The sequence below is a fragment of the Lonchura striata genome, chromosome 4 (assembly GCF_050655825.1).
Source record: "Lonchura striata isolate lonStrDom1 chromosome 4, ASM5065582v1, whole genome shotgun sequence".
Lineage (NCBI taxonomy): Eukaryota > Metazoa > Chordata > Aves > Passeriformes > Estrildidae > Lonchura > Lonchura striata.
Genome location: NC_140706.1, coordinates 1,951,246 through 1,978,117, shown reverse-complemented (window position 1 = coordinate 1,978,117; position 26,872 = coordinate 1,951,246). Strand labels below are relative to the sequence as shown.

Below are 26,872 nucleotides of genomic sequence, written 5' to 3'. Positions count from 1 at the left end.
GCGGAACCGCCTGTCAATCATTCTCCACCCCGAGGCGGGGGGCGGGGCTCTCGGTGTTATTTACATCGCGCGCGGCCCCGCCCCACGCGGGCGACGCCGTGCGCTCAGCCAATCAGCGCCGCCGGCGGCGGCCAATCCGGCGCGCCGCTAGGTGGGTGGGCTTAACCTCATGATGGACAGCCGCGCGGCGCAATAAGAACGCGCTGTTCGCGCGTGCTGTCCAATCGGAGCGCTGAGGGGCGGGGCCACGCGGCGGTGCTGGCCAATGGGAGCGGTGGGTGTGGCGGCGGCGGGAGGGGCGGGGCGTGCGGCGGAGGAGGCGCGGAGCGGCACCGGCCGGGCCCGAGGTACCGGGGGGGACCGGGAGGGACAGCGGCACCGGGGGGACAGCGGCACCGGGGGGACAGCGGCACCGGCGGGACAGCGGATACCGGGAGGGACAGCGGCACCGGGGGGACAGCGGCACCGGGGGGACAGCGGCACCGGGGGGACAGCGGCACCGGCGGGACAGCGGCACCGGGGGGACAGCGGCACCGGGCGTACCGGGGGGTTCGGGGGTATCGGAAGGGACAGCGGCACCGGGGGTACCGGGAGGACCGGCGGTACCGGCGGTACCGGGGGGCGCTGAGGCCGGGCCGAGCCCCGCTCGGGCTTCTGGCGCGGAGCCCCCGGGAGCGGCCCCCGGAGAGCGGCCGGTGTGGGCCGGGAGCGGCTCCGGTTCTCCGTTCCCGTTCCCGTTCCCGATCCTGTTCCCACTCCATGCCCGTTTCCGGTTCCGATCCCATTCCCAATCCCAATCCCATTCCCGTTCCCCGTGGCTCCCTCACTTTTGGGGGAATTCTCTGCCCCAAATTATCCCCCCTGACCGGGATTTGGGATATTCCTGCCCCATTCCCATGGGATATTTGGGATTTGGGATATTTGGGATATTCCTGCCCCGTTCCCATGGGATATTTGGGATTCTGCCCCGTTCCCCTGGGATATTTGGGATTTGGGATATTTGGGATATTCCTGCCCTGTTCCCATGGGATATTTGGGATTTGGGATATTTGGGATATTCCTGCCCTGTTCCCATGGGATATTTGGGATTTGGGATATTTGGGATATTCCTGCCCCGTTCCCATGGGATATTTGGGATATTTGGGATATTCCTGCCCCATTCCCATGGGATATTTGGGATATTTGGGATATTCCTGCCCCATTCCCATGGGATATTTGGGATATTTGGGATATTCCTGCCCCGTTCCCATGGGATATTTGGGATATTTGGGATATTCCTGCCCCGTTCCCATGGGATATTTGGGATATTTTCCATGCTGGCCCAGGTGGGGACACCAGGCTGGGCATCCAGGATCCCAAATCCCGGGATTTGGGAAAGGCCCTTGCACTCTCCGTGGGATGTTTGGGATAAAAACTCCGGATAAAAACTCTGGGATTTGGAGCATTATCCTACAAACATCCGCGGAATTTGGGGTTTCCATGGAATCTTTGGGGTTGGAAAACAACCTTAAATCCCATCCAGGAATATTTTCCACCATCCCAGGTGGATCCAACATTCCCAAGGATCCAGGGATTCTCTGGGAATTCCAGCCCAGCCAGGAATTCCTTGCCGAGATCCCACCCCAATCTCCATTTTCCCATTTTGGAGCCATTCCCTCTGTCCTGTCCCTCCGTCCCTGTCCAGGAAATTCCCTGGAATTTTCCCTTCCCCAGGGGAACATTCCCAGTTTTCCCATCATCCCTGACCTCATCCTCCATTCCCAGATTCCCAAAACTTCCCAGACTTTGGCGTTTTGGGGGTTGGGAATGATCCTTTTGCAGGATAAGCCGGTCCTGGATGGATGGATCCATGGATCCATGGATTGATAGATTGATGGATCCATGAATTGATAGATTGGTGGATCCATGGATTGATGGATCCATGAATTGATTGAATTGATGGATCAATGAATCCATGGATTGATAGATTGATGGATCCATGGATGGATGGATCAATGGCTCCATGGATTTATGGATCCATGGATTGGTGGGTTGATGGATCTATGAATTGATGGGTCAATGGATCCATGGATTGATTAAATTAATGGATCAATGGATTAATGGATGGTGGACTGATGGATCCATGGATGGATGGATTTATGGATTTATGCATTGATGGATCCATGGATTTATGGATCAGTGGTGCCATGGATTGATGGATAATGGATCCATGGATCCATGACTTGGTGGATCCATGAACTGATGGAACCGTGAATTGGTGGATCCATGAATTAATTGAATTGATGGATTGACGGATCCATGGATTTATGGATCCATGAATTGATGGATCCATGAATTGATGGATCCGTGGGTGAATTGAACTGATGGATCAGCAGATCCATGGAATGATGGATCCATGGATTGGTGGATCCATGGATCGATTGGATTGATGGATCCATGGAATGATGGATCCATGGATTGGTGGATCCATGGATCGATTGGATTGATGGATCCATGGAATGATGGATCCATGGATTGATTGAATTGATGGATCCATGCGTTGATGGATCAATGGATCCATGGAATGACGGATCCATGGATTGATGGATCCATGCGTTGATGGATCCATGGATCCATGGAATGATGGATCCATGGATGGATTGAATTGATGGATCCATGCGTTGATGGATCCATGGATCCATGGAATGACGGATCCATGGATTGATGGATCCATGCGTTGATGGATCCATGGATTGATGGATCCATGGAATGACGGATCCGTGGATGATTGACGGAGCAGTGGATTTTCCGGAACGCTCTGTGACAAATTCCCAACCCCCGGGATGGATTTTAGCCTCCCAAAACCTGGAAAATCCCACCAGGACCAAATCCACTTGTCCCCAGGCTGGAATCCCACGGCCACCATGGGATCCTTCCCAAAATTCCCCCAAAATTCCCAAATCCCAGAGTCCTCGAGGATGAATGGCTCCGAGCTCGCCAGCACCACGGCGTCCAATCCCAAATCCAAGGAGGATCCGGCTGGGAATGGGCTCCAGGAGAAGGAGAAGAATCCCTTCGCCGAGTACATGTGGATGGAGAACGAGGAGGACTTCGACCGGCAGGTGGGAATCCATGGGAATTCCCGGGATTCGGGATCGGCCCGGGGCTGATTCCCAGTTCCGTGTGTATCCATAAGGAAAATAATCTGGGAATGTTGTCTTTTGATGGGAAAAGGTGGCTCAGGGCCGAGTGTTGGATTTGCCTGGAAAAGCCGGAAAAAAGCTGGAAAAAAACAGGAAAAAAAAAAAAAAGGAAATAAATAATGGGAATATCATGGGAAAATTGCGGAAAAATCGCAGGAAAATCATGGGAAAATCATGGGGAAATCACAGGAAAATCATGGGAAAATCATGGGAAAATCACGGGAAAGTCATGGAAAAATAATAGGAAAATCACAGGAAAATCATGGGGAAACCATGGGAAAATCATGGAAAAATAATGGAAAAATAATGGGAAATCAATAGTGGGAAAATAATGGGAAAATCAGGGAAATTAATCATGGGAAAATCACGGGGAAATCACAGAAAAATCATGGAAAGACCATGAGAAACCAATCATGGGAAAATAATGGGAAAAATCATGGGAAGCCAATAGTGGGAAAATCATGGAAAAATCAGGGAAATCAATTATGGGGAAATCAAGGGAAAATCACAGGAAAATCATGGAAAAATAATGGAAAAATCACGGGAAATCAATAATGGGAAAATAATCAGAAAATCCTGGAAAAATCATGGGAAATCAATAATGGAAATATCATGGGAAAATCACAGGAAAATCATGGGAAAATCACGGGAAAAGTAATGGGAAATTGATTATGGGAAAATAATGGGAAAATCAGGGAAATCAATCATGGGGAAAATAATGGGAATATAATGGGAAAATCATGGGAAAATCACAGGAAAATCATGGGAAATCAATAGTGGGAAACGAATGGAAAAATCACTGGGAAATCAGTCATGGGAAAATCATGGGACAACCACGGGAGAATCATGGAAAAATCATGGGAAAATCAATAATGGGAAAATCATGGAAAAATCAGGGAAATCAATGATGGGAAAATCACAGGGAAATCATGGGAAAATCATGGAAAAATCATGGGAAAATCATGGGAAAATCACAGGAAAAGTAATGGGGAAATAATGGGAAAATTAGGGAAATCAATCATGGGGAAAATCATGGGAAAATCATGGAAAATCAGTAATGGGAAAATCACAGGGGAATCATGGGAAAATCATGGGAAAATCATGGGAAAATCACAGGAAAAGTAATGGGGAAATAATGGGAAAATTAGGGAAATCAATCATGGGAAAATAATGGAAAATCAGTCATGGGAAAATCACAGGAAAATCATGGAAAAATCATGGGAAAATCACAGGAAAAATAATGGGAAATCAATAATGGAAAAATCCCGGGACAATCATGGGAAAATCATGGAGAAACCATGGGAAAAGCACGGGTGGCAATCAGGATTCGGGAACGGCGGCGGGACGCGAGGGAAGCCCGAAAAGCGGGAATATTCCCGGCAAAGCGCCGGGATCGCCGTTCCCGCCGGGATTTTGGGGCTGGGAACGGATCTCCGAGGGTTTTCCCGCCCGGAGAATCCCACGGAAGCTCTCCGGGCAGGTGGAGGAGGAGCTGCAGGAGCAGGAATTCCTGGATCGCTGCTTCCAGGAGATGCTGGAGGAGGAGGAGGAGCGGGATTGGTTCATCCCGGCGCGGGATCTCCCGCAGGGAATGGGGCAGCTCCAGCAGCAGCTCCGCGACGGCGCCGACGACATCCTGGTGAGCGGCCCGGGAATTCTGGCCCGGGAATTCTGTGCCGGGAATTCTGTGCCGGGAATTCTGTGCCGGGAATTCTGTCCCAGGAACCGGGCCGGCCCGGGAATTCTGTGCCAGGAATTCTGTGCCGGGAATTCTGTGCCGGGAATTCTGTGCCGGGAATTCTGGCCTGGGAATTCTGGCCTGGGAATTCTGGCCTGGGAATTCTGGCCTGGGAATTCTGGCCCGGGAATTCTGTCCCGGGAACCGGGCTGGCCCGGGAATTCTGGCCCGGGAATTCTGGCCCGGGAATTCTGTCCCGGGAATCGGGCCGGCCCTGGGATTCTGTCCTGGGAATTCTGGCCCGGGAATTCTGGCCTGGGAATTCTGTCCCTGGAATTCTGTCCCTGAAATTGTCCAATCCATGGATTTGTCCCATCCCTGGAATTGTTCCATCCCTGGAATTATCTTGTCTCTGGAATTGTCCCATCCTTGGATTTGTCCCGTCCTTGGAATTCTGTCCCTAGAATTGTCCCATCCTTGGAATTCTCTTGTCCTTGGAATTCTCCTGTCCCTGAAATTGGCCCAGCCCTGGAATTCTGTCCCGGGAATTGGCCCGTCCTTGGACTTCTCCCATCCCTGGAATTCTGACCCTGGAATTGTCCCATCCCTGGAATTCTCTTGTCCCTGGAATTGTTCCATCCTTGGATTTGTCCCGTCCTTGGAATTCTGTCCCTGGATTTGTCCCATCCCTGGATTTGTTCCATCTTTGGAATTGTTCCATCCTTGGAATTCTCTTGTCCCTGGAATTGTCCATTCCCAGGATTTGTCCCATCCTTGGAATTCTGTCCCTAGAATTGTCCCATCCTTGGAATTGTCCATTCCCTGGAATTGGCCCATCCCTGGAATTCTGTCCTTGAAATTGTCCCATCCTTGGATTTATCACATCCTTGGAATTCTGTCCCTGGAATGTCCCATCCCTGGAATTGCCCCATGATCCCTGGAAGTGTCCAAGGGCAGGCTGGATCCACCTGGAATATTGGGATTGGATGGGATGGGATTGGGATGGGATTGGGATGGGATTGGATGGGATTGGATGGGATTGGGATGGGATTGGGATGGGATTGGATTGGGATGGGATTGGGATGGGATTGGGATGGGATTGGATGGGATTGGATTGGATTGGATTGGATTGGATGGGATTGGATGGGATTGGGATGGGATTGGGATGGGATGGGATTGGATTGGATTGGATTGGGATTGGGATGGGATTGGATGGGATTGGATTGGATTGGATTGGATTGGATGGGATTGGATGGGATTGGGATGGGATTTAAAGATCTCCTCCCACCCAAACCATTCCAAAATTCCATAAATTTCCTCTCCCCACGATCCCACTTCCCACCCGAGCCCCCCAACCTTGCGAAACCCTTGACCCACCCCAGAAATCTGGGAATTCCTTGGGATGTGGGAATTCCCCGGAATTCCCAACGCTGACAAATCCCATTCCCAATCCTTTTTTTTATTTTTTCCCAGAGCAAAAGCACCTTGAATCCAGACGCCAAGGAATTCGTTCCCGGAGTGAAATACTGACCTTGGAAATTCGGGAATGGCCCGGCCAGAGACTGATTCCCTGCTCCAGGGAAAAGTTGGGACACGGGAAGAGCCCGGAGCGGCTCCAGCGCCGGGATCTGCTCCAGCTCCGAGTATTCCTGGTTTTCCCTGGGGGTTTTTTTTGGTTTTTTCCTGGTTTTTCCTCATTTTTCTTGGCAGTTTTTGGCTTCCTGGAATTTGTGGTGAGCCCACCGGCGGGAAAATCTTGGGGAGAATTGTAGGAAAATCGTGGGAAAATCATGGAAAAATCACAGGGAAATCACAGGGAAAATAATGGAAAAATCGTGGGAAATCAGTCATGGGAAAAGAATGGAAAATCATGGGAAAATTACGGGATAATCATGGGGGGAAAATGGAAAAATCATGGGAAATCAATAGTGGGAAAATCATCGGAAAATCATGGGGAAATTATGGAAAAATCATGGGAAATCAGTCATGGGAAAATCATGGGAATATAATGGGAAAATCAGGGAAAAATCACGGGGAAATAATGGAAAAATCATGGGAAATCAATAGTGGGAAAATTATGGGAAAATCACGGGAGGGAAAATCATGGGGAAATTATGGAAAAAGAATGGGAAATCAGTCATGGGAAAATCATGGGAAAATCACAGGGAAATCTTGGAAAAATCATGGGAAAATCACAGGAAAATAATGAAAAATCATGGGAAATCGATCATGGGAAAATCAAGAAAATTATGGAAAAATCATGGGAAATCAATCATGGAAAAATCATGGGAAAATCACAGGGAAATCATGGAAAAATCACGGGAAAAATCATAGAAAAAAATCATGGGAAATCAATAATGGGAAAATCAGATTTTCCTGCTTCCAGAGGATTTTTAGGGTTGGGATCTGGATTTTCCCTGATCTTTTGGAATGGGATTTCCCCTGATTTTTCTGGAATGTGATTTTCCCCCTGATTTTTCTGGAATGTGAATTTCCCTGATTTTTCTGGAATGGGATTTTTCTGGGATGGGATTTTTCTGGGATGAGATTTTTCTGGGATGGGATTTTTCTGGGATGGTATTTTTCTGGGATGAGATTTTTCTGGAATGGGATTTTTCTGGGATGAGATTTTTCTGGAATGAGATTTTTCTGGGATGGGATTTTTCTGGAATGGGATTTTTCTGGAATGAGATTTTTCTGGGATGAGATTTTTCTGGGATGAGATTTTTCTGGGATGAGATTTTTCTGGGATGAGATTTTTCTGGAATGAGATTTTTCTGGGATGGGATTTTTCTGGGATGGGATTTTTCTGGAATGAGATTTTTCTGGGATGAGATTTTTCTGGAATGGGATTTTTCTGGGATGGGATTTTTCTGGAATGAGATTTTTCTGGGATGGGATTTTTCTGGGATGGGATTTTTCTGGGATGGGATTTTTCTGGGATGGGATTTTTCCTGCAGCAGGTGAAGGGTCCCAAAGGTGCGATCCCGAAATTCCTTCGTGCGGAAGCTGAGCAGGGGGATCCTGCCAATTCCAGAGGTTTTTTTTTGGTTTTTTTTCCCCAAATTCCTCTTCCCCTTAAGGAATTCCTCAGCTCATCCAACACTACAGCCCCAATTCCTCGCGGCGGGAAAATCCAAGGAAAACGGAATTCCTGGCAGAGAGGATCCGAATTTGATCCTGGGAATTTCCTTCCCCACCCATGGGAGCTGCAGATCCCTAATTCCCAAATTAGGGAAGGCTCAGAAATCCAGGGAAATCAGGAACTTTTTGGGATTGGGAATTCCTGTCCAGGGAATTCAGGAACTTTTTGGGATTGGAAATTCCTCCCCAAGGAGAGCAGGAGTTTTCCAAGGTCAGAATTCCTATCCAAGGAAATCAGGAACTTTTTGGGATTGGGAATTCCTGTCCAAGGAAATCAGGAAATTTTTGGGATTGGAAATCCCAATCCAGGGAAAGTGGAGATTCCCAAGGTCAGAATTCCTATCCAAGGAAATCAGGAAATTTTTGGGATTGGGAATTCCTGTCCATGGAAATCAGGAACTTCCCAAGGTCAGAAACCCTATCCAGGGAATTCAGGAATTTTTTGGGATTGGGAATCCCAATCCAGGAGAAGTGGGAGCTTCCCAAGGTCAGAAATCCCTGTCCAAGGAAATCAGGAACTTTTTGGGATTGGGAATTCCTGTCCTGGGAATTCAGGAACTTTTTGGGATTGGGAATTCCTGTCCAAGGAAATCAGGAAATTTTTGGGATTGGGAATCCCTATCCAGGGGAAGTGGAGATTCCCAAGGTCAGAAATCTGGATTGAAGGAAATCCGGAGTTCCTTGGGATTGGGAATCTCTATCCAGGGAAATGGGGAACTTTTTGGGATTGGGAATCCTCCTCCAGGAAAAGTGGGAGCTTCCCAAGGTCAGAATCCATATCCAAGGAAATCAGGGGTTCCTTGGGATTGGGAACGCGTGTCCAGGGAAATCGGGGACGCTTTGGGATTGGGAATGTCTATCCAGAGATATCAGGACCGTTTTGGGATCGGGAATCCCTCCAGAGGGAAAAAACGGGATCTCCTTGGGGGTTGGGAAATCCCAAAGCAGAGGAGCCAGGAGCTTCCCAGGCTCCTTTTCCCTGGAGCGATCCCACATTCTCCCCTCCTCTTTTTCCCGGTTTTCCTTGGATTTCTCCCCGAGTTCCCTCCTTTTTCCCCACCCCCATGCTGTACATTTCGGACGAGGCGTTCATCCCAAATAAACTTTTTTTGGAAAGGGAGCGGAGTTTTCCTTGGAAAACCGCGGGGGTCTCCGTCAATCGGCCCCTCCCAGCGATCCCAGTCATTCCCAGTTTGGAGGCTCGGCTGGCTCTGCTTGGGAATTTCCCTCCTGGAAAAGCTCCCAGAGGATTTCCCAGTGTTTTGATTCCCGGTAAAAAGAACCCAAAAGGGATTTTCTCCTTTTTTTTTGTTTTTTTTTTTGTTTTTTTGTTTCCCCTTTTAAGTGGGAATTCCCCCAAAAGCTGCTCCGGCAGCTCCACGTCCATTCCCAGCTCATGGATGTCATCCCTGATCCGAATCTTTGGGATTTCCTCCTTCCTGCTTTTCCTTGGATGCAGAGCCCTCCCTGCCTGCGTTGGCAGGCTCAGCACCTCACTCCCATCCCTCTTCCCAATCCCAATCCCATTTAATGCCATTCCCAATCCCAATCCTATTCCCATTCCCAATCCCAATCCTGTTCCCAATCCCAGTCTCATTCTCATTTCTGTTCCCAATCCCATTCCCACCCCCAGTTCCAATCCCAATCCCATTCCCATTCGCAATCTTATTCCCGTTCCCAATCCCAGTCTCATTCTCAATTCCGTTCCCAATCCCATTATCCAATCCCAATGCCATTCCCAATCCCAATCCTGTTCCTGTTCCCATTCCCAGTCCAATTCCCCATCCTGCCCCACTGCACTCTCCCATTCCCACCCTCCCATCCTGCCCCATTCCCATCCCCTCACTCCCGATCCCATCCAGCCATTCCCACCCCATTCCCTCTCCCCCATTCCCATTCCCACCCCATTCCCTCTCCCCCATTCCCATTCCCACCCTATTCCCACCCCATTTTGTCTTCCCCATTCCCTGTCTCCCATCCCACCCCTTCCCCATTCCCACTCCCGCTCCCACACTCCCATCCCGATTCCCACCCCATTCCCTGTCTCCCCCATTCCGACCCCATTCCTACTCCCACCCTATTCCCGTTTTCCATTCCATTCCCATTCCCCCACTCCCACCCCATTCCCACACTCCCATTCCCATCCCATTCTTGCTCCCCTATTCCCACACTCCCACCCCATTCCCATCCCACCCCATTCCCTGTCTCCCACCCCATTCCCATCCCCATCCCCATTCCCATCCCATTCCCATTCCCACTCCCACACTCCCATCCCAATTCCCACCTCATTCCCTGTCTCCCACCCCATTCCCATTCCCATTCCCATTGTCATTCCCATCCCCATTCCCATTCCCATTCTGACTGACATCCCATTCCCATCCCACCCTTTTCCCTCTCCCCCATTCCCATTCCCACCCCATCCCCATCCCCATCCCCACCCCATTCCCACTCCCACCCCATTCCCATTCCCATTCCATTCCCACTCCACTGGACCAGTCCAACCGTTTTATTGCCAAACCTCAAATCCCCAAATCCCCCAAATCCCCCCAAATCCCCCCAAATCCCCCAATCCCCCAATCCCCCAAATCCCCCAATCCCCAATCCCCCCAATCCCCCAATCCCCCAATCCCCCAAATCCCCAAATCCCCAAATCCCCCAAATCCCCCAATCCCCCAATCCCCCAATCCCCAAATCCCCAAATCCCCCAATCCCCCAATCCCCCAATCCCCAATCCCCCGGCGTGCCGCAGGCTCAGAATCGGTGCGCGTAGAAGACGCGGGCGTTGGCGGCGCGGTGCAGCGGCAGCGCCGCGCCCGCCCCGCGCGCCGCCAGCCGCGCCGCGCCCAGCGCCGCGGGGCGCCGCAGCCGCAGCAGGCTGAACCCCGAGAACGCCGCCGGCGCCGCCGGCCGCGCCCGCTCCAGCGCCGCCACGAAGCCTGCGGCGGCGGCCGCGCGTCGCAACGGGGACACGGACGGAGCGGGAACGGGGACAAACCAAAAATGGGGAAAAACCAAGGATGGGGATGGCCCAAGGATGGGGACAAACCAAAAATGGGGCAACCCAAGGATGGGGACAACCCAAAAATGGGGACAACCCAAGAACGGGGACAAACCAAGAACGGGGACAAACCAAAAATGGGGACAAACCAAGGATGGGGACAAACCAGAAATGGGGACAACCCAAAAATGGGGACAAACCAAGAACGGGGACAAACCAAGGATTGGGACGGCGCAGGAACGGGGACAAACCAAGGATGGGGACAACCCAAGGATGGGGACAAACCAAGGATGGGGACAAACCAAGGATGGGGACAACCCAAAAACAGGGACAACCCAAGGATGGGGACAAACCAGAAATGGGGACAACCCAAAAACGGGGACAACCCAAAAACGGGGACAAACCAAGGATGGGGACAACCCAAAAACAGGGACAAACCAAGGATGGAGACAGCCCAAGGATGGGGACAACCCAAAAATGGGGACAGCACAAGAACGGGGACAACACAGGAACGGGGACAACGCAGGAACAGGGACAACGCAGGAACGGGGACAAACCAAGGATGGGGACAAACGAAGGATGGGGACAGCCCAAGGATGGGGACAGCCCAAGGATGGGGACAAACCAAGGATGGGGACAGCCCAAGGATGGGGACAGCCCAAGGATGGGGACAAACCAAGGATGGGGACAGCCCAAGGATGGGGACAAACCAAAAATGGGGACAACCCAACAACGGGAAAAACCCAAGAATGGGGACAACCCAAAAATGGGGACAAACCAAGGATGGGGACAAACCAAGGATGGGGACAAACCAAGGATTGGGACAGCCCAAGAACGGGGACAGCCCAGGGATGGGGACAAACCAAGGATGGGGACAATCCAAAAATGGATACAGCCCAAGGATGGGGATGGCCCAAGGATGGGGATGGCCCAAAAATGGGGACAACCCAAAAATGGGGACAACCCAAGAATGGAGCCAACCCAAAAATGGGGACAACCCAAGGATGGGGACAGCCCGAGAACGGGGACAACCCAAAACCGGGGACAACCCAAGGATGGGGACAACCCAAGGATGGGGACAACCCAAGGATGGGGACAACCCAAAAATGGAGCCAACCCAAGGATGGAGCCAACCCAAGAACAAGGCTACCCCAAAAATGGAACCACCCCAAAAATGGAGCCACCTCAAGAATGGGACCAACCCAAGAATGGGACCACCCCAAAATTGGGACCTCCCTGAAAAAAGGACCAATCCCAAGGACGGGACCACCCCAAAAATGGAGCCACCCCAAGAACAGAGGAGCAAAAATGGAGCCACCCCAAAAATGGAGCCACCCCAAAAATGCGGCCATCCCAAGAACAGGGCTACCCCAAGAACGGGACCACCCCAAGAATGGGACCACCCCAAACCCAGAGCCACCCCAAAAGCGGGACCACCCCAAGAACAGGACCACCCCAAGAATGGGCCCACCCCAAAATCGGGCCCACCCCGTTGCGCTCACCGGGGCGCAGGTGCTCCCAGCTGTTCCACACCGAGCCCACGCACACGATGGGCAGCCCCAGCTCGCCTGCGAAGAGGCTCTGCGGGCGGGGAAACTGAGGCCACCGCCGCGCGGGGACACCGGCGGGGACAGTGGCACTGCCATGGGGTGGGGACACCCAGTGGGACAGGGTCGTGGCACTGTGGGGCTGGGGACACCTTGCAGGACAGGGTGGTGGCACCACGGGGATGGAGACACCTGGTGGGACAGGGTGGTGGCACCACAGGGATGGGGACACTTGGCAGGACATTGTGGTGGCACTGCAGGGCTGGGGACACCCAGTGGGGCACGGTGGTGGCACCACGGGGATGGGGACACTTGGCAGGACATGGTGGTGGCACCGCAGGGGTGGCAGGACAGGGTGGTGGCATCACAGTGGTGGGGACACTCAGCAGGGTATGATGGTGGCACCACGGGGGTGGGGACACCTGGTGGGACAGGGTGGTGGCACTGTGGGGATGGCAGGACAGGGTGGTGGCACTGCAGGGATGGGGACACCCAGCAGGACACGGTGGTGGCACCACGGGGGTGAGGACACTTGGCAGGACACGGTGGTGGCACCGTGGGGGTGGCAGGACAGGATGGTGGCACCACAGTGGTGGGGAAACCCGGCAGGACATGGTGGTGGCACCGCAGGGATGGCAGGACAGGGTGGTGGCACCGTGGGGGTGGCAGGACAGGGTGGTGGCACTGCAGGGCTGGGGACACCTAGTGGGACAGGGTGGTGGCACTGCGGGGATGGGGACACCGGGCAGGACAGGGTGGTGGCACCGCGGGGATGGGGACATTGGGCAGGACAGGGTGTGGCCTCACCTGGTGGATTTTGGGCAGCACGGCCACCACGTGGCGTGCCAGCTGCTCACCCGCCTCGGTGAAGATGTGGCAGCAGAGCGGGTCACCCAGCTGGGCACCTGCGGGGACGTGGGACACTGCTCTGTGTCCCCAAGGGTGGCACCTGGGTGTCCCCACCCCGAGGAGGGCAGAGGGCGAGAGGGGCAGAGAGCGGGGAGTGGCAGCGGGAGGGACAAGGACAGGGACAAGGGGACAGGGACAATGGGGACAAACAGGGACAGGGACAATGGGGACAAGGGGACAGGGACAAGGGGGTGACAGGGACAAGGACAGGGACAAGGGGACAGGGACAATGGGGATGGGGACAAACAGGGACAGGGACAATGGGGACAGGGACAATGGGGACAAGGGGACAGGGACAAGGGGGTGACAGGGACAATGGGACAGGGAAAAGGGGGACAGGGACAATGGGACAAGGACAAGGTGAGCAGGGATGGGAACAAGACAAGGACAATGGTGACAGGGATAATGGGGCCAGGGAAGAGGGGGACAGGGCCAAAGGGGTGACAGGGCCAAGGGGACAGGGAAAAGGGAGTGAAAGGGACAATGGGGACAGGGATAAACAGGGACAGGGACAATGGGGACAAGGGGACAGGGATGACAATGGGGACAAGGGGACAGTGACAATGGGGACAGGGATAAACAGGGATAAGGGGACAGGGACATTGGGGACAGGGACAGTGGGGATGTGGACAAATGGGGACAGTTAGAAGGGGACAGGGACAAGGGGACAGGGACAATGGGTATGGGGACAGGGACAGGGACAATGGGGACAAGGGGACAGGGACAAACAGGGACAGGGACAAACAGGGACAGGGACAAGAGGACAGGGACAAGCGGGACAGGGATGACAATGGGGACAGGGACAATGGAGATGGGGACAAGGGGGACAGGGACATGGGGACAAGAGGACAGGGAGAGCGACAAACAGGGACAAACAGGGACAAGGGGGACAGGGACAATGGAGACAAGGACAAGGGGACAGGGACAAGGGGACAGGGACAATGGGGACAGGGATAAACAGGGACAGGGATGACAATGGGGACAGGGACAATGGAGATGGGGACAAGGGAACAGGGACAAGGGGACAGTGACAGGGACAATGGGGACAGTGACAAGGGGACAGGGGACAGTGACAATGGGGACAGGGGACAGGGCCAAGGGGACAGGGGACAGGGCCAAGGGGCCAGGGTCCCTACCCTGGGCCAGCTCCTGGCAGAACCCCGCGAATTTGCCCTTCTCGAAGGTGCGGTAGAGGTGGGGCAGGAGCCCCATCCTGTCCGAGATCTGGGGGGGCAGGGCTCAGCTCCGGGACCCCCCAGCACCCCGAGATTCCCCAAAACACGGCCTGAGACAGCCCGGACCCCAAAACATGGACCTGAGACAGCCCCGAACCCCAAAACATGGACCTGAGACACCCCCGGACCCCAAAACATGGACCTGAGACAGCCTGGACCCCAAAACATGGACCTGAGACACCCCCGGACCCCAAAACATGGACCTGAGACACCCCAAACCCCAAAACCCATCCCAAACTCCCCCCAAGACCCTAAGAACCATACCAGATCCACCAAAACCCATCCCAAATCCCTTCCAGGACTCCAAAACCCATCCCAAACCCCACCCAAGACCCCAAACACCACCCAAGAGCCCAAATCCCACCCAAGAACCCCAAAGCCCACCCCAAAACCCATCCCAAAGAGCCCAAAACCCATCCCAAACCCCCCAAGACCCCAAAATCCCTCTAGAACCCTGATACCCATCCCAAACCCATTCCAGGACCCCAAAACCCATCCCAAACCCCACCCAAGACCCCAAACACCACCCAAGAACGCCAAAGCCCACCCAAGAACCCCAAAACCCATCCCAAACCACCCCAGGACCCCAAATCCCACTCCAATCACCCCAAGACACCCAATACCCACCCCAAAGCCTTTCTAGGACCTTGAGACCCATCCCAAACCCCCTCAAGACCCCAAACCCCACCCAAAAACCCCAAACCCCACCCCAAAACCCAACCCAAACTCCCCCAAGACCTCAAAACCCAACCCAAACTCCCCCAAGACCCCAAAATCCATCCCAAACCACCCAAGACCCCAAAACCCCTCTAGAACCCTAATCCCCATCCCAAATCCATTCCAGGACCCCAAAACCCATCCCAAACCCCCCCCAAGACCCTGAGAACCATCCCAGATCCCCCAAAACCCATCCCAACCCCCCCCCAAGACCCCAAAACCCATCCCAAACCACCCAAGACCCCAAAACCCCTCTAGAACCCTGATACCCATCCCAAATCCCTTCCAGCACCCCAAAGCCCACCCAAGAACCCCAAAGCCCACCCAAGACCCCAAATCCCACCCCAAATGCCACCCCAAAGGCCACCCCAAAGGCCCGGCACCTGGAAGTAGTCGAGCATGGCCTGGCGGACAAAGGCGACGTCGTGGGGCGGCGCCCGCAGGTTGTCCTGGGAGTCGAACACCGTTTTTACGGCCTGGTGTGCGATCCAGAACGCTGGGAACAATGGGAATGGGGTTGGGAATGGGGTCGGGAATGGGGTCAGGTATGGGGTCAGGTATGGGGTCAGTTATGGGGTCAGGTATGGGGTTGGTTATGGTTCAGTTATGGGTCAGTTATGGGGTCAGGGACAGGTTGTCCTGGGAGTCGAACACCGTTTTCAGGGCCTGGTGTGCGATCCAGAACGCTGGGAACGACGGGAAAGGGGTCGGGAATGGGGTCAGTTATGGGTCAGCTATGGGTCACTATGGGCCAGCAATGGGGTCACTATGGGGTCAGTTATGGGGTCGCTGTGGGTCGCTGTGGGTCAGTTATGGGGTCGCTGTGGGTCAGTTATGGGGTTGCTGTGGGGTCAGTTATGGGGTCGCTGTGGGTCACTATGGGGTTGCTGTGGGTCACTATGGGTCACTATGGGGTCGCTGTGGGTCAGTTATGGGGTCGCTGTGGGTCAGTTATGGGGTCAGTTATGGGGTCGCTGTCGGTCAGTTATGGGGTCGCTGTGGGTCAGTTATGGGGTCAGTTATGGGGTCGCTGTGGGTCACTATGGGGTCGCTGTGGGTCAGTTATGGGGTCGCTGTGGGTCACTATGGGGTCGCTGTGGGTCCCTGTGGGTCGCTGTGGGTGCGGCTCACCCGAGCCCTCGTCCCCCATCATGTGTCCCCAGCCGCCGCAGCCGCTCTCGGAGCCGTCGGGGTTGATGAGTTTGCAGTTGGAGCCCGTGCCCGAGATCAGCACGATGCCACCTGCGCGGGGACACCCGTGGGGCTGGCACGGTGACACCCGCGGGGCTGGCACGGGCACAGTGACACACGCACAGTGACACCCATGGGGCTGGCACTGGCACGGTGACACCCGCGGGGCTGGCACGGGCACAGTGACACACGCACAGTGACACCCATGGGGCTGGCACTGGCACGGTGACACCCGCGGGGTTGGCATGGGCACGGTGACACCCGCGGGGCTGGCATGGGCACGGTGACACCCGCACAGTGACACCCACGGGGCTGGCACTGACACGGTGACACCCACGGGGTTGGCATGGGCACGGTGACACCCGCACAGTGACACCCACGGGGCTGGCACTGGCACGGTGACACCCGCGGGGTTGGCATGGGCACGGTGACACCCGCACAGTGACACCCACGGGGCTGGCACGGGCATGATGCCACCCGCACAATGACACCCGCACGGTGACACTGGCGAGGCTGGCACGGGCACGGTGACACCCGCGGGGTTGGCATGGGCACAGTGACACCCACACGGTGACACCCGCGGGGCTGGCACTGGCACGGTGACACCCACAGGGTTGGCACGGGCATGGTGACACCCGCACAGTGACACCTGCGGGGCTGGCACGGGCACGGTGACACCCGCACGGTGACACCCATGGGGTTGGCACGGGCATGATGCCATCTGCACAGTGACACCCGCACGGTGACACCCGCACGGTGACACCCGCGGGGCTGGCACCCACACGAGGGACGAGGGGACAGCGTTGGGAAAAGGGGGACAGGGACAAATGTGGGACAGGGACAATGGGGACAGGGACAATGGGGGACAGGGACAATGGGGACAGGGACAATGGGGGACAGGGAGAATGGGGACAGGGACAAGGTGGGCAGGGATGGGGACAAACAGGACAGGGATGGGAACAAGACAGGGACAATGGGGACAGGGCCAAGGGGGTGACAAGGCCAAGAGGACAGGGACAAGGGAGTGAAAGGGACAAGTGGGACAGGAACAATGGGACAAGGACGAGGGAGGGACAGGGACAAGGGGGTGACAGGGACAATGGGACAAGAACAATGGGACAAGGATGAGGGAGGGACAGGGACAAGGGAGTGACAGGGCCAAGGGGACAGGGCCAAGGGGACAGGGAAAAGGGGGTGAAAGGGACAATGGGACAGGGACAAACGGGACAGGGACAAGTGGGACAGGGACAATGGGACAAGGATGAGGGAGTGACATGGACAAATGGGGACAGGGAAGATGAGGACAGGGACCAGGGGGTGACAGGGACAATGGGACAGGGACAATGGGACAGGGACAATGGGACAGGGACAAGGTGGGCAGGGATGGGAACAATACAGGGACAATGGGGACAGGGCCAAGGAGGTGACAGTGCCACGGGGGTGCCAGTGCCACAGGGGTGACAGGGACCAGGGGGTGACAGGGACAAATGGGACAGGCCAAACGGGACAAGGACAAGGAGGTGACAGTGCCACGGGGGTGCCAGTGCCACGGGGGTGCCAGTGCCACAGGGGTGACAGGGACCAGGGGGTGACAGGGACAAATGGGACAGGCCAAACGGGACAGGGACAAGGGGGTGACAGGGCCAAGGAGGTGACAGTGCCACGGGGGTGCCAGTGCCACAGGGGTGACAGGGACCAGGGGGTGACAGGGACAAATGGGACAGGCCAAATGGGACAAGGACAAGGAGGTGACAGTGCCACGGGGGTGCCAGTGCCACGGGGGTGCCAGGGCCACGGGGGTGCCAGTGCCACGGGGGTGCCAGGGCCACGGGGGTGCCAGGGCCGGGCCGCACCGTGGTCGGTGGCCGTGGCCATGGCCCCCACGGCGTCGGTGCCGATGAAGTAGCTCTGGCTCAGGTTCGGGAAGCGGCGCTGCAGCTCCTCCCTCAGCTTCTCCACGGCCTCCGGCTGGTCCCCTCCGCTCAGCGACAGCCCCTGCCGCGCCCGGGGACACCGTCACCGTCACCGTCACCGTCACCGTCACCGTCACTGTGCCACCCCGGGGTGGCAGGGGCGCGGGGACGGCGCCGGGGGCTCACCAGCGAGCGCAGCGGCTGCCGGGGGTCGGCGCCCGCCCGGCTCTTGGCCTCGCTGACCATGCGCTCGATCCGCTCCACGCACGTCTCGGGGCCCACGAGCTGGGACACGGCCAGGGACACCCTGAGGCCACCCCGCTGTCGCCTCGGGGGTTTTGGGCACCTTGAGGTGCCGCCCCAGGGGGTCCCACGCGGGGTTTGGGTGTGGGGGCACCGGGGAGTTGCCTGAGGTGGGTGCGGCCCATGCGGGTGAACGTGGGATGGGGACAGCCAGGAATGGTGAGAATGCTGTGTGACCCAAACCCTGCTCCGTGTCCCCAACTCTGCTCCGTGTCCCCAAACTCTGCTCTGTGACCCAAACCCTGCTCCGTGTCCAAACCCTGCTCCGTGTCCAAACCCTGCTCCGTGTCCCCAAACTCTGCTCCGTGTCCCCAAGCCCTGCTCCGTGTCCCAAACCAGCTCCGTGTCCCAAACTCTGCTCCGTGTCCCAAACCAGCTCCGTGTCCAAACCCTGATCCGTGTCCAAACTCTGCTCTGTGACCCAAACCCTGCTCCGTGTCCCAAACCCTGCTCCGTGTCCCAAACCAGCTCCGTGTCCCCAAACCCTGCTCTGTGACCCCAAACCCTGCTCCGTGTCCAAACTCTGCTCTGTGACCCCAAACCCTGCTCCGTGTCCCAAACCAGCTCCGTGTCCCAAACCCTGCTCCGTGTCCCCAAACCCAGCTCTGTGTCCCAAATCTCACTCTGTGTCCCATATCTCGTTCCATGTCCCCCACCCCACTCTGTGGGGTGTCCCCCACCCCACTCTGCTCTGTGTCCCAAACCCTACTACATGTCCCAAGCCCATTTCCATATCCCACACCCAGCTCCATGTCCCAAACCCATTTCCAGGTCCCAAACCCATTTCCGTGTCCCAAAACCATCTCTGTGTCCCACACCCCACTCCATGTCCCAAACCCAACTCCATGTCCCAAATCCATTTCCAGGTCCCAAATCCTGCTCTGTGTCCCAAACCCATTTCCGTGTCCCAAACCCATCTCTGTGTCCCACACCCCATCTCCATGTCCCAAATCCTGCTCCATGGCCTGAACCCATTTCCGTGTCCCACACCCCACTCCATGTCCCAAACCCATTTCCAGTCCCAAATCCTCTTCCGTGTCCCAAACCCATTTCCATTTCCCAAATCCCGTTCCCTGTCCTAAACCCTGCTCCGAGTCCCAAACCCATTTCCATATCCCACACCCCACTCCGTGTCCCAAACCCATTTCCAGGTCCTAAGTCCTGCTCCATGTCCCAAACCCATTTCCGTGTCCCACACCCCACTCCATGTCCCAAACCCATTTCCACGTCCCAAACCCATTTCTGTGTCCCAAACCCATTTCCAGTCCCAAATCCTCCTCCACGTCCCAAACCCATTTCCGTGTCCCACACCCCCCTCCATGTCCCATACCCAGCTCCATATCCCCTGTCCCCATGTCCCTGTCCCCGTGTCCCTGTCCCCGTGTCCCTGTCCCCCTCCCCACTGTCCCGTGTCCCTGTCCCAGTGTCCCAAACCCCATGTCCCCGTGTCCCTGTCCCCCTCTCCCATGTCCCTGTCCCCCTCCCTGCTGTCCCGTGTCCCTGTCCCGTGTCCCTGTCCCCCTCTCCCATGTCCCTGTCCCTCTCCCCCCTGTCCCGTGCCCCTCTCCCATGTCCCTGTCCCCCTCCCCGCTGTCCCGTGCCCCTGTCCCGTGTCCCTGTCCCCCTCTCCCATGTCCCTGTCCCCTCCCCGGGGCTGTCCCCCTCCTCACCCAGTGGTTGGTGCAGGGTCCCTCTGCCTCGGCCACGATCTGCCCCTCCGCGGACACCAGCACCACCCTGGAGCGGGTGCCCCCGCTGCGGAGAGAGGTGGGGGGACACTGCCGGCACCCCCCCGCTGCCCCCCGACCCCCGGAGCGGGGGGACCCCGCCGAGCCCCCTCACCCCGCCTCCCACCCCCCCTCGGGGTCACTCGGGGGGTGCTGACCCCCGCGCGGGGGGCAGGAGCCGGGCAGGGGGGTCCGTCCGAACCCCCTCCATGGGCTGCGCACCCCGGGGTGGGGATGGGGAGCGGAGCCCCCCGGGGTGGGGGAACCGGAGACACCCGGGGTGGGGGTACCGGATGGGGAGCGGAGCCCCCCGGGGTGGGGGTACCGGAGACACCCGGGGTTGGGGTGGCGGTGGGGAGCGGAGACCCCCGGGATGGGGGAACCGGAACCCCCCGGGATGGGGGTACCGGATGGGGTACGGAGCCCCCCGGGATGGGGGTACCGGAGCCCCCCGGGGTGGGGGTACCGGATGGGGAGCGCAACCCCCCGGCCCCGCCGCGCCCCTCACCCCTCCACGCCACCGAACAGCGCCGCCATCGCCGCCGGCCCCGTCCCCGGTCCCGGTCCCGCCCCCGGTCCCGGTCCCGCCCCCGGTCCCGGTCCCGCCCCCCGGTCCCGGTCCCGCCCCCCGGTCCCGGTCCCGCCCCCCGGTCCCGGTCCCGCCCCCCGGTCCCGGTCCCGCCCCCCGGTCCCGGTCCCGCCCCCCGGTCCCGGTCCCGCCCCCGGTCCCGGTCCCGGCCCGGGGCGTGGCCAAACCCGCCCCGGTTATTGAGAATTGCCGCGGCCCCGGCCACGCCCCCTCTCGTGGCTCCGCCCACGACCACGCCCATCTCCATATATGGGCACAGAGTGGCGCCATCCCTGCCCGTGGCCACGCCTCCCGCGCTGGCTCCGCCCCCCGCCCGTTCCCGGGCTCCGTGTCCCTTCCGTGTCCCCTCCCTGTCCCCTCCCTGTCCCTTCCCGGTCCTTTCCGTGTCCCCTCCCTGTCCCTCCCTGTCCCTTCTCGGTCCCTTCCGTGTCCCCTCCCTGTCCCTCCCTGTCCCCTCCCTGTCCCCTCCCTGTCCCTTTGCTGTCCCTTCCGTGTCCCCTCCCTGTCCCTCCCTGTCCCTTCTCGGTCCCTTCCGTGTCCCCTCCCTGTCCCTCCCTGTCCCCTCCCTGTCCCTTCCCGGTCCTTTCCGTGTCCCCTCCCTGTCCCTTCCCTGTCCCCTCCCTGTCCCTTCCCGGTCCTTTCCGTGTCCCCTCCCTGTCCCCTCCCTGTCCCTTCCCTGTCCCCTCCCTGTCCCTTCCCGGTCCTTTCCCTGTCCCCTCCCTGTCCCTTCCGTGTCCCCTCCCTGTCCCCTCCCGGGGACCCCTCAGTGGCACGGGGCGCTGCTGGGGGACACGGGTGGCTCCGGGGACACGGGTGGCACGGGGACACGGGTGGCACGGGGACACGGGTGGCTCTGGGGACACGGGTGGCACTGGGAACACGGGTGGCACTGGGACACGGGTGGCACTGGGACACAGGTGGTGCTCTGGACACGGGTGGCACTGGGACACGGGTGGCACGGGGACACGGGTGGCACTGGGACACGGGTGGCACTGGGACACGGGTGGTGCTCTGGACACGGGTGGCTCCGGGGACACGGGTGGCACTGGGACACGGGTGGTGCTCTGGACACGGGTGGCACTGGGACACGGGTGTCACTGGGACACGGGTGGCTCCGGGGACACGGGTGTCACTGGGACACGGGTGGCACGGCGACACGGGTGGCTCCGGGCTGTCCCGGGAGCTGTCGCGGATTTCTCTCCGAGGGCCGCGGCCGAGCACCGGGATGTGGCTGTGACATTTCCGTCCGGGAATGTCACCCGTGTCACCCGCGGATGGCCACGATGCCCCTGTGCTGGCTGGTGACAGGGACAGGGATGGGGACAGGGACAGGGACAGGGACAGGGACAGGGACAGGGATGGGGACAAGGAATAGGGACAGGGACAGGGAATGGGGACAAGGAATAGGGACAGGGACAGGGAATGGGGACAGGGACAGGGACGAGGACGGGGACAGGGACAGGGAATAGGGACAGGGACGGGGACGGGGACGGTGACAGGGACACAAGGACAGGGACACAAGGACAGGGACAGGGACAGCCCCAAGGGGTGCCCAGCAGCGGGTGGGGGGGTCCCGGTGGGGTCAGGCAGGAGCCGCGGGGCGCCGCTGGTTAACACTAATTATCGATGGCTAATCGATATCGCTAATGAGCGGGGGGAGGCGACAATCCCCCAGAGCCCTCCGCAGCAGCTCCGCCCCTCCGTCGTGCCTCAGTTTCCCCCGCCCACCCGACCCGCGGAGCGCTGGCAGCGCCCGTGCCACGTCCCCGCGCTGCGCGTGGGGTGGGGACCGGGGGAGGTGACACGGCCGGGGCTGTCCCCGGGGGAGGTGACACGGCCGGGGCTGTCCCCTGGGGTCACCCGTGGGGTGGCCGCGGTGTCACACGCCGGACCCACTGGGGACCGGCGCTGGAAATGAGTTAATGGCTGCGGGGAGGGACTTGGGGACAAGCCGGTGGCACCGACTCGGTGGCACCGGGGTTGGTGGCACCGACTCGGTGGCACCGAGGTTGGTGGCCTCGGCCCAAAACCCGTCTGAGGGGACACGGGACCCCCAAACCCGGGTGAGGGGACACGAGATTTCTGAAGCCGGTCCCGGGCGGGCAGAACCGGTCCCGGGGCAGAAGAAGCGGGGCCGGTCTCGGGAGGCAGAGCCGGTCCCGGGGAGCAGCAGCGGGGCCGGTCCCGGGAGGCAGAGCCGGTCCCGGTGAGGCAGAGCCGGTCCCGGTGAGGCAGAGCCGGTCCCGGGGAGCAGCAGCGGGGCCGGTCCCGGGAGGCAGAGCCGGTCCCGGGGAGCAGCAGCGGGGCCGGTCCCGGGAGGCAGAGCCGGTACCGGTGAGGCAGAGCCGGTCCCGGTGAGGCAGAGCCGGTCCCGGGAGGCAGAGCCGGTCCCGGTGAGGCAGAGCCGGTCCCGGGAGGCAGAGCCGGTCCCGGTGAGGCAGAGCCGGTCCCGGGAGTCAGAGCCGGTCCCGGTGAGACAGAGCCGGTCCCGGGGAGCAGCAGCGGGGCCGGTCCCGGTGAGGCAGAGCCGGTCCCGGTGAGGCAGAGCCGGTCCCGGGAGGCAGAGCCGGTCCCGGGGTGCAGCAGCGGGGCCGGTCCCGGTGAGGCAGAGCCGGTCCCGGGAGGCAGAGCCGGTCCCGGTGAGGCAGAGCCGGTCCCGGGGAGCAGCAGCGGGGCCGGTCCCGGCAGGCAGAGCCGGTGCCGGTCCCCGGCCGCGGTGCATTCACGGTTCGCGGGTTGCGGGAGGCTGAGCGGAGCTGACGGCAGCCGGCGGCAGCGGCGGCCCGGGGGGAGCGGGACGGATCAGGCAGGGCTGACCGGAGCGCGACCCCCGCGCGGCACGGAGCCCGTGGCGGCGGCGGGCGGGGGGACCGGGGAGACCGGGGGGACCGGGGGACAGGGGGGACCGGGGGGACCGGGGGGACCGGGGGGACAGGGGGACAGGGGGGACCGGGGGGACCGGGGGGATCGGGGGGACCGGGGGGACAGGGGGGACCGGGGGGACCGGGGGGACCGGGGGGACAGGGGGACAGGGGGGACCGGGGGGACCGGGGGGATCGGGGGGACCGGGGGGACCGGGGGGACCGGGGGGACAGGGGGAACCGGGGGGACCGGGGGGACCGGGGGGACCGGGGGAACCGGGGGGACCGGGGGGACCGGGGGGACCGGGGGCGGCTCGGGCAGCCCGCGGCAGCACGGCCGGGACAGCGGGAACGGGAACGGGAGTGGGGGAATGGGGACAGGAGTGGGGACGGGGAATGGGGAAATGGGGAAATGGGAATGGCAAATGAGGGAATGGGGAATGGGGGAACGGGAACGGGAATGGGGACAGGGGAATGGTGGAATGGGAACGGGAACGGGAACGGGAACGGGAACGGGGGAATGGAGACAGGAGTGGGGACGGGGATGCGGATGGGGAAATGGGAATGGGAATGGGAATGGGGATGGGAACGGGAATGGTGGAATGGGAATGGGAATGGGAATGGGAATGGGAATGGGAATGGGAATGGGAATGGTGGAATGGGAATGGGAATGGGAATGGGAATGGGAATGGGAATGGGAACGGGAATGGGGGAATGGGGACAGGAGTGGGGACGGGGATGCGGATGGGGAAATGGGAATGGGAATGGGGATGGGGACAGGGGAATGGGGATGGGGATGGGGAATTGGGGGAATGAGAATCAGGAATGGGGGAATGGGAACAGGAATGGGAATGGGAATGAGGATGGGGAGTGGTGGAGTGGGAATGGGAACCGGGATGGGGGAATGGGAACGGGAATGGGGACGGAGATGGGGAATGGGAACAGGGATAGGGAATGGGGGAATGGGAATGGGAACGGGGATGGGGAAATGGGAATGAGGGAATGGGATGGGGGAATGGGAACAGTAATGGGATCAGGAATGGGGATGGGGGAATGGGAACAGGGATGGGGAATGGGGATGGAAGAGGAATGGGAATGGGAACGGGAATGAGAGTGAGAATGGGATGGGAATGGGGATGGGGATGAGATTGAGAGTGGAAATGGGGGAATGGGATCAAGAACTGGGATGGGGGAATGGGAATGGGAATGGGAATGGGAATGGGAATGGGAATGGAATGGGAATGGAATGGGAATGGAATGGGAATGGAATGGGAATGGGAATGGGGAATGGGAATGGGAATGGGAATGGGAATGGGAATGGGAATGGAATGGGAATGGAATGGGAACGGGAATGGGAATGGGGATGGGAATGGGAATGGGAATGGGGATGGGATTGGGAATGGGAATGGGAATCACACAGGGGAGGTGGGGGGCGCTGAGGGCCAATTCCCATCCGTGGGGACGTTCAGGAGTTTGGGGACAAAATCCCATTGGTGGGGCTGGGACACAAAACCCCATTGTGGGGATTGATGGGATTTGTGGGAAAAACCATCCAGAGGGAGATTTGGGATTTGGGGGGACCAAAACCCCATCCATGGCGATGTGTAGGATTTTTATTTTATTTTTCACGCCCGTTTTTATTTTTCACACCCATTTTTATTTTATTTTTCACGCCCATTTTTATTTTTATTTTTCACGCACATTTTTATTTTATTTTTGATGCTTATTTTTATTTTTATTTTTATTTTTATTTTTCACGCCCATTTTTATTTTATTTTTCATGCCCAGAACTTTGCGGGGTTTTGGTCACGGAGTGGAAATGGGAAAAGAGAAAAAAAATCCTATAAAAAAAAAGGGGAAAATAGCAAAAAATAGACCTAAAAATAGGTGTAAAATGACCCAAAAAATGACCCTAAAAATAAACCTAAAAATGACCCCAAAAATGACCCCACACGCAGCTCTGAGGGTCCCAAATGGGGGATGGAGCTGAGCAGGGATTTGGGATTTGGGGATTGGGATTTGGGGATTTGGGATTTGGGGAATTAGGGAGAGGGGGATTTGGGGTTTTGGGATTTGGGGATTTGAGATTTGGGGATTTGGGATTTTGGCGTTTTGGGGATTTGGGGTTTTGGGGATTTGGGTTTTGGGGATTTGGGGACATTGGGATTTGGGGTTTTGGGGATTTGGGATTTGGGATTTGGGGATTTGGGGATTTGGGGTTTTGGGGATTTGGGTTTTGGGGATTTGGGGATTTGGGGACATTGGGATTTGGGGTTTGGGGATTTGGGGTTTTGGGCACAGGGATTTTGGGACATGGGGATTTGGGAATTTGGGATTTGGGGACACGGGGATTTGGGGACTTTGGGATTTGGAGATTTGGGATTTGGGGACATGGGGATTTGGGAATTTGGGGGTGACAGGGAGGGGTGGAGGTGAGGAGCGCCATATTGAAGTGTTTGGGATATTTGGGGTTTTTTGGGGTTTGGGGTATTCGGAGTATTTGTTGTTTTGTCCCCCCATTTTGTCACCCCCCTTTGTCCCCTCTGTCTCACGGGGGGGTTCAGGGGGGGCTTCATTTGGGGGTTCCCCCAAAAATTCCCGGGGAGCTGCGGCCTGGGGGTGCTGGGCCCCGGAACCCCAAAAGGAGCCCCCAAAACCCCAAAAATGAACCCCCGGCACCCCAAAACGAGACCCCGAACCCAACCCCAGAACACCCCAAAACGAGTGCCCCAAAACCCCAAAACGAGCGCCCCAAAACCCCAAAATGAACCCTCCAGGACCCCAAAACGAGACCCCAAACTGAGCACCCCAACACCCCAAAAACGACCCCCCCAGCACCCCAAAATGACTTCAGGACCCCAAAAGGAGACCCCAAAAT

At 58.1% G+C, this 26,872-nt stretch overlaps 2 protein-coding genes across 4 annotated transcripts; one reads left to right on the top strand and one right to left on the bottom strand.

Moving 5' to 3' along the window:
• Positions 1–291: 291 nt before the first annotated feature.
• On the top strand, positions 292–9,124 carry PAIP2B (poly(A) binding protein interacting protein 2B). 3 transcript variants are annotated; one of them, XM_021526803.4, is made up of 4 exons: positions 292–347; positions 2,947–3,101; positions 4,663–4,821; positions 6,334–9,124. In XM_021526803.4, exons 2-4 carry the CDS (start codon positions 2,958–2,960, stop codon positions 6,388–6,390), a joined length of 360 nt encoding a protein of 119 aa, XP_021382478.1. In that variant the 5' UTR covers positions 292–347; positions 2,947–2,957; the 3' UTR covers positions 6,391–9,124. The 3 variants fall into 3 exon arrangements, with proteins under 3 accessions (XP_021382478.1, XP_021382479.2, XP_085433518.1); XM_021526804.3 differs by having other exon boundaries at positions 2,884–3,101; XM_085577392.1 differs by lacking the exon at positions 292–347 and having other exon boundaries at positions 2,724–3,101.
• A 1,607-nt stretch (positions 9,125–10,731) lies between these two features.
• NAGK (N-acetylglucosamine kinase) lies at positions 10,732–21,122 on the bottom strand. Its single transcript, XM_077782562.2, has 10 exons — positions 21,053–21,122; positions 20,488–20,572; positions 18,701–18,799; positions 18,455–18,596; positions 16,542–16,652; positions 15,794–15,906; positions 14,595–14,682; positions 13,357–13,454; positions 12,505–12,583; positions 10,732–10,940 (listed from the first exon to the last, which is right to left on the bottom strand). The coding sequence occupies exons 1-10, from the start codon at positions 21,079–21,081 to the stop codon at positions 10,756–10,758; spliced, it is 1,029 nt and encodes a 342-aa protein (XP_077638688.1). The 5' UTR covers positions 21,082–21,122; the 3' UTR covers positions 10,732–10,755.
• Positions 21,123–26,872: the final 5,750 nt, after the last annotated feature.

Bases quoted from the DNA above. Each gene is read 5' to 3' on its own strand.
- PAIP2B (XM_085577392.1), top strand. From the start codon at position 2,823: ATGGATTTTAGCCTCCCAAAACCTGGAAAATCCCACCAGGACCAAATC. The intron at 3,102-4,662 runs GTGGGAATCCAT...CTCTCCGGGCAG, and splicing joins AGGAGGACTTCGACCGGCAG to GTGGAGGAGGAGCTGCAGGA. The intron at 4,822-6,333 runs GTGAGCGGCCCG...ATTTTTTCCCAG, and splicing joins ACGGCGCCGACGACATCCTG to AGCAAAAGCACCTTGAATCC.
- NAGK (XM_077782562.2), bottom strand. From the start codon at position 21,081: ATGGCGGCGCTGTTCGGTGGCGTGGAGGG. The intron at 16,653-18,454 runs GTGCGGCCCGGC...GTCCCCGCGCAG, and splicing joins GGCCACGGCCACCGACCACG to GTGGCATCGTGCTGATCTCG. The intron at 10,941-12,504 runs GTGAGCGCAACG...CCGCCGCCGCAG, and splicing joins CTGGGAGCACCTGCGCCCCG to GCTTCGTGGCGGCGCTGGAG.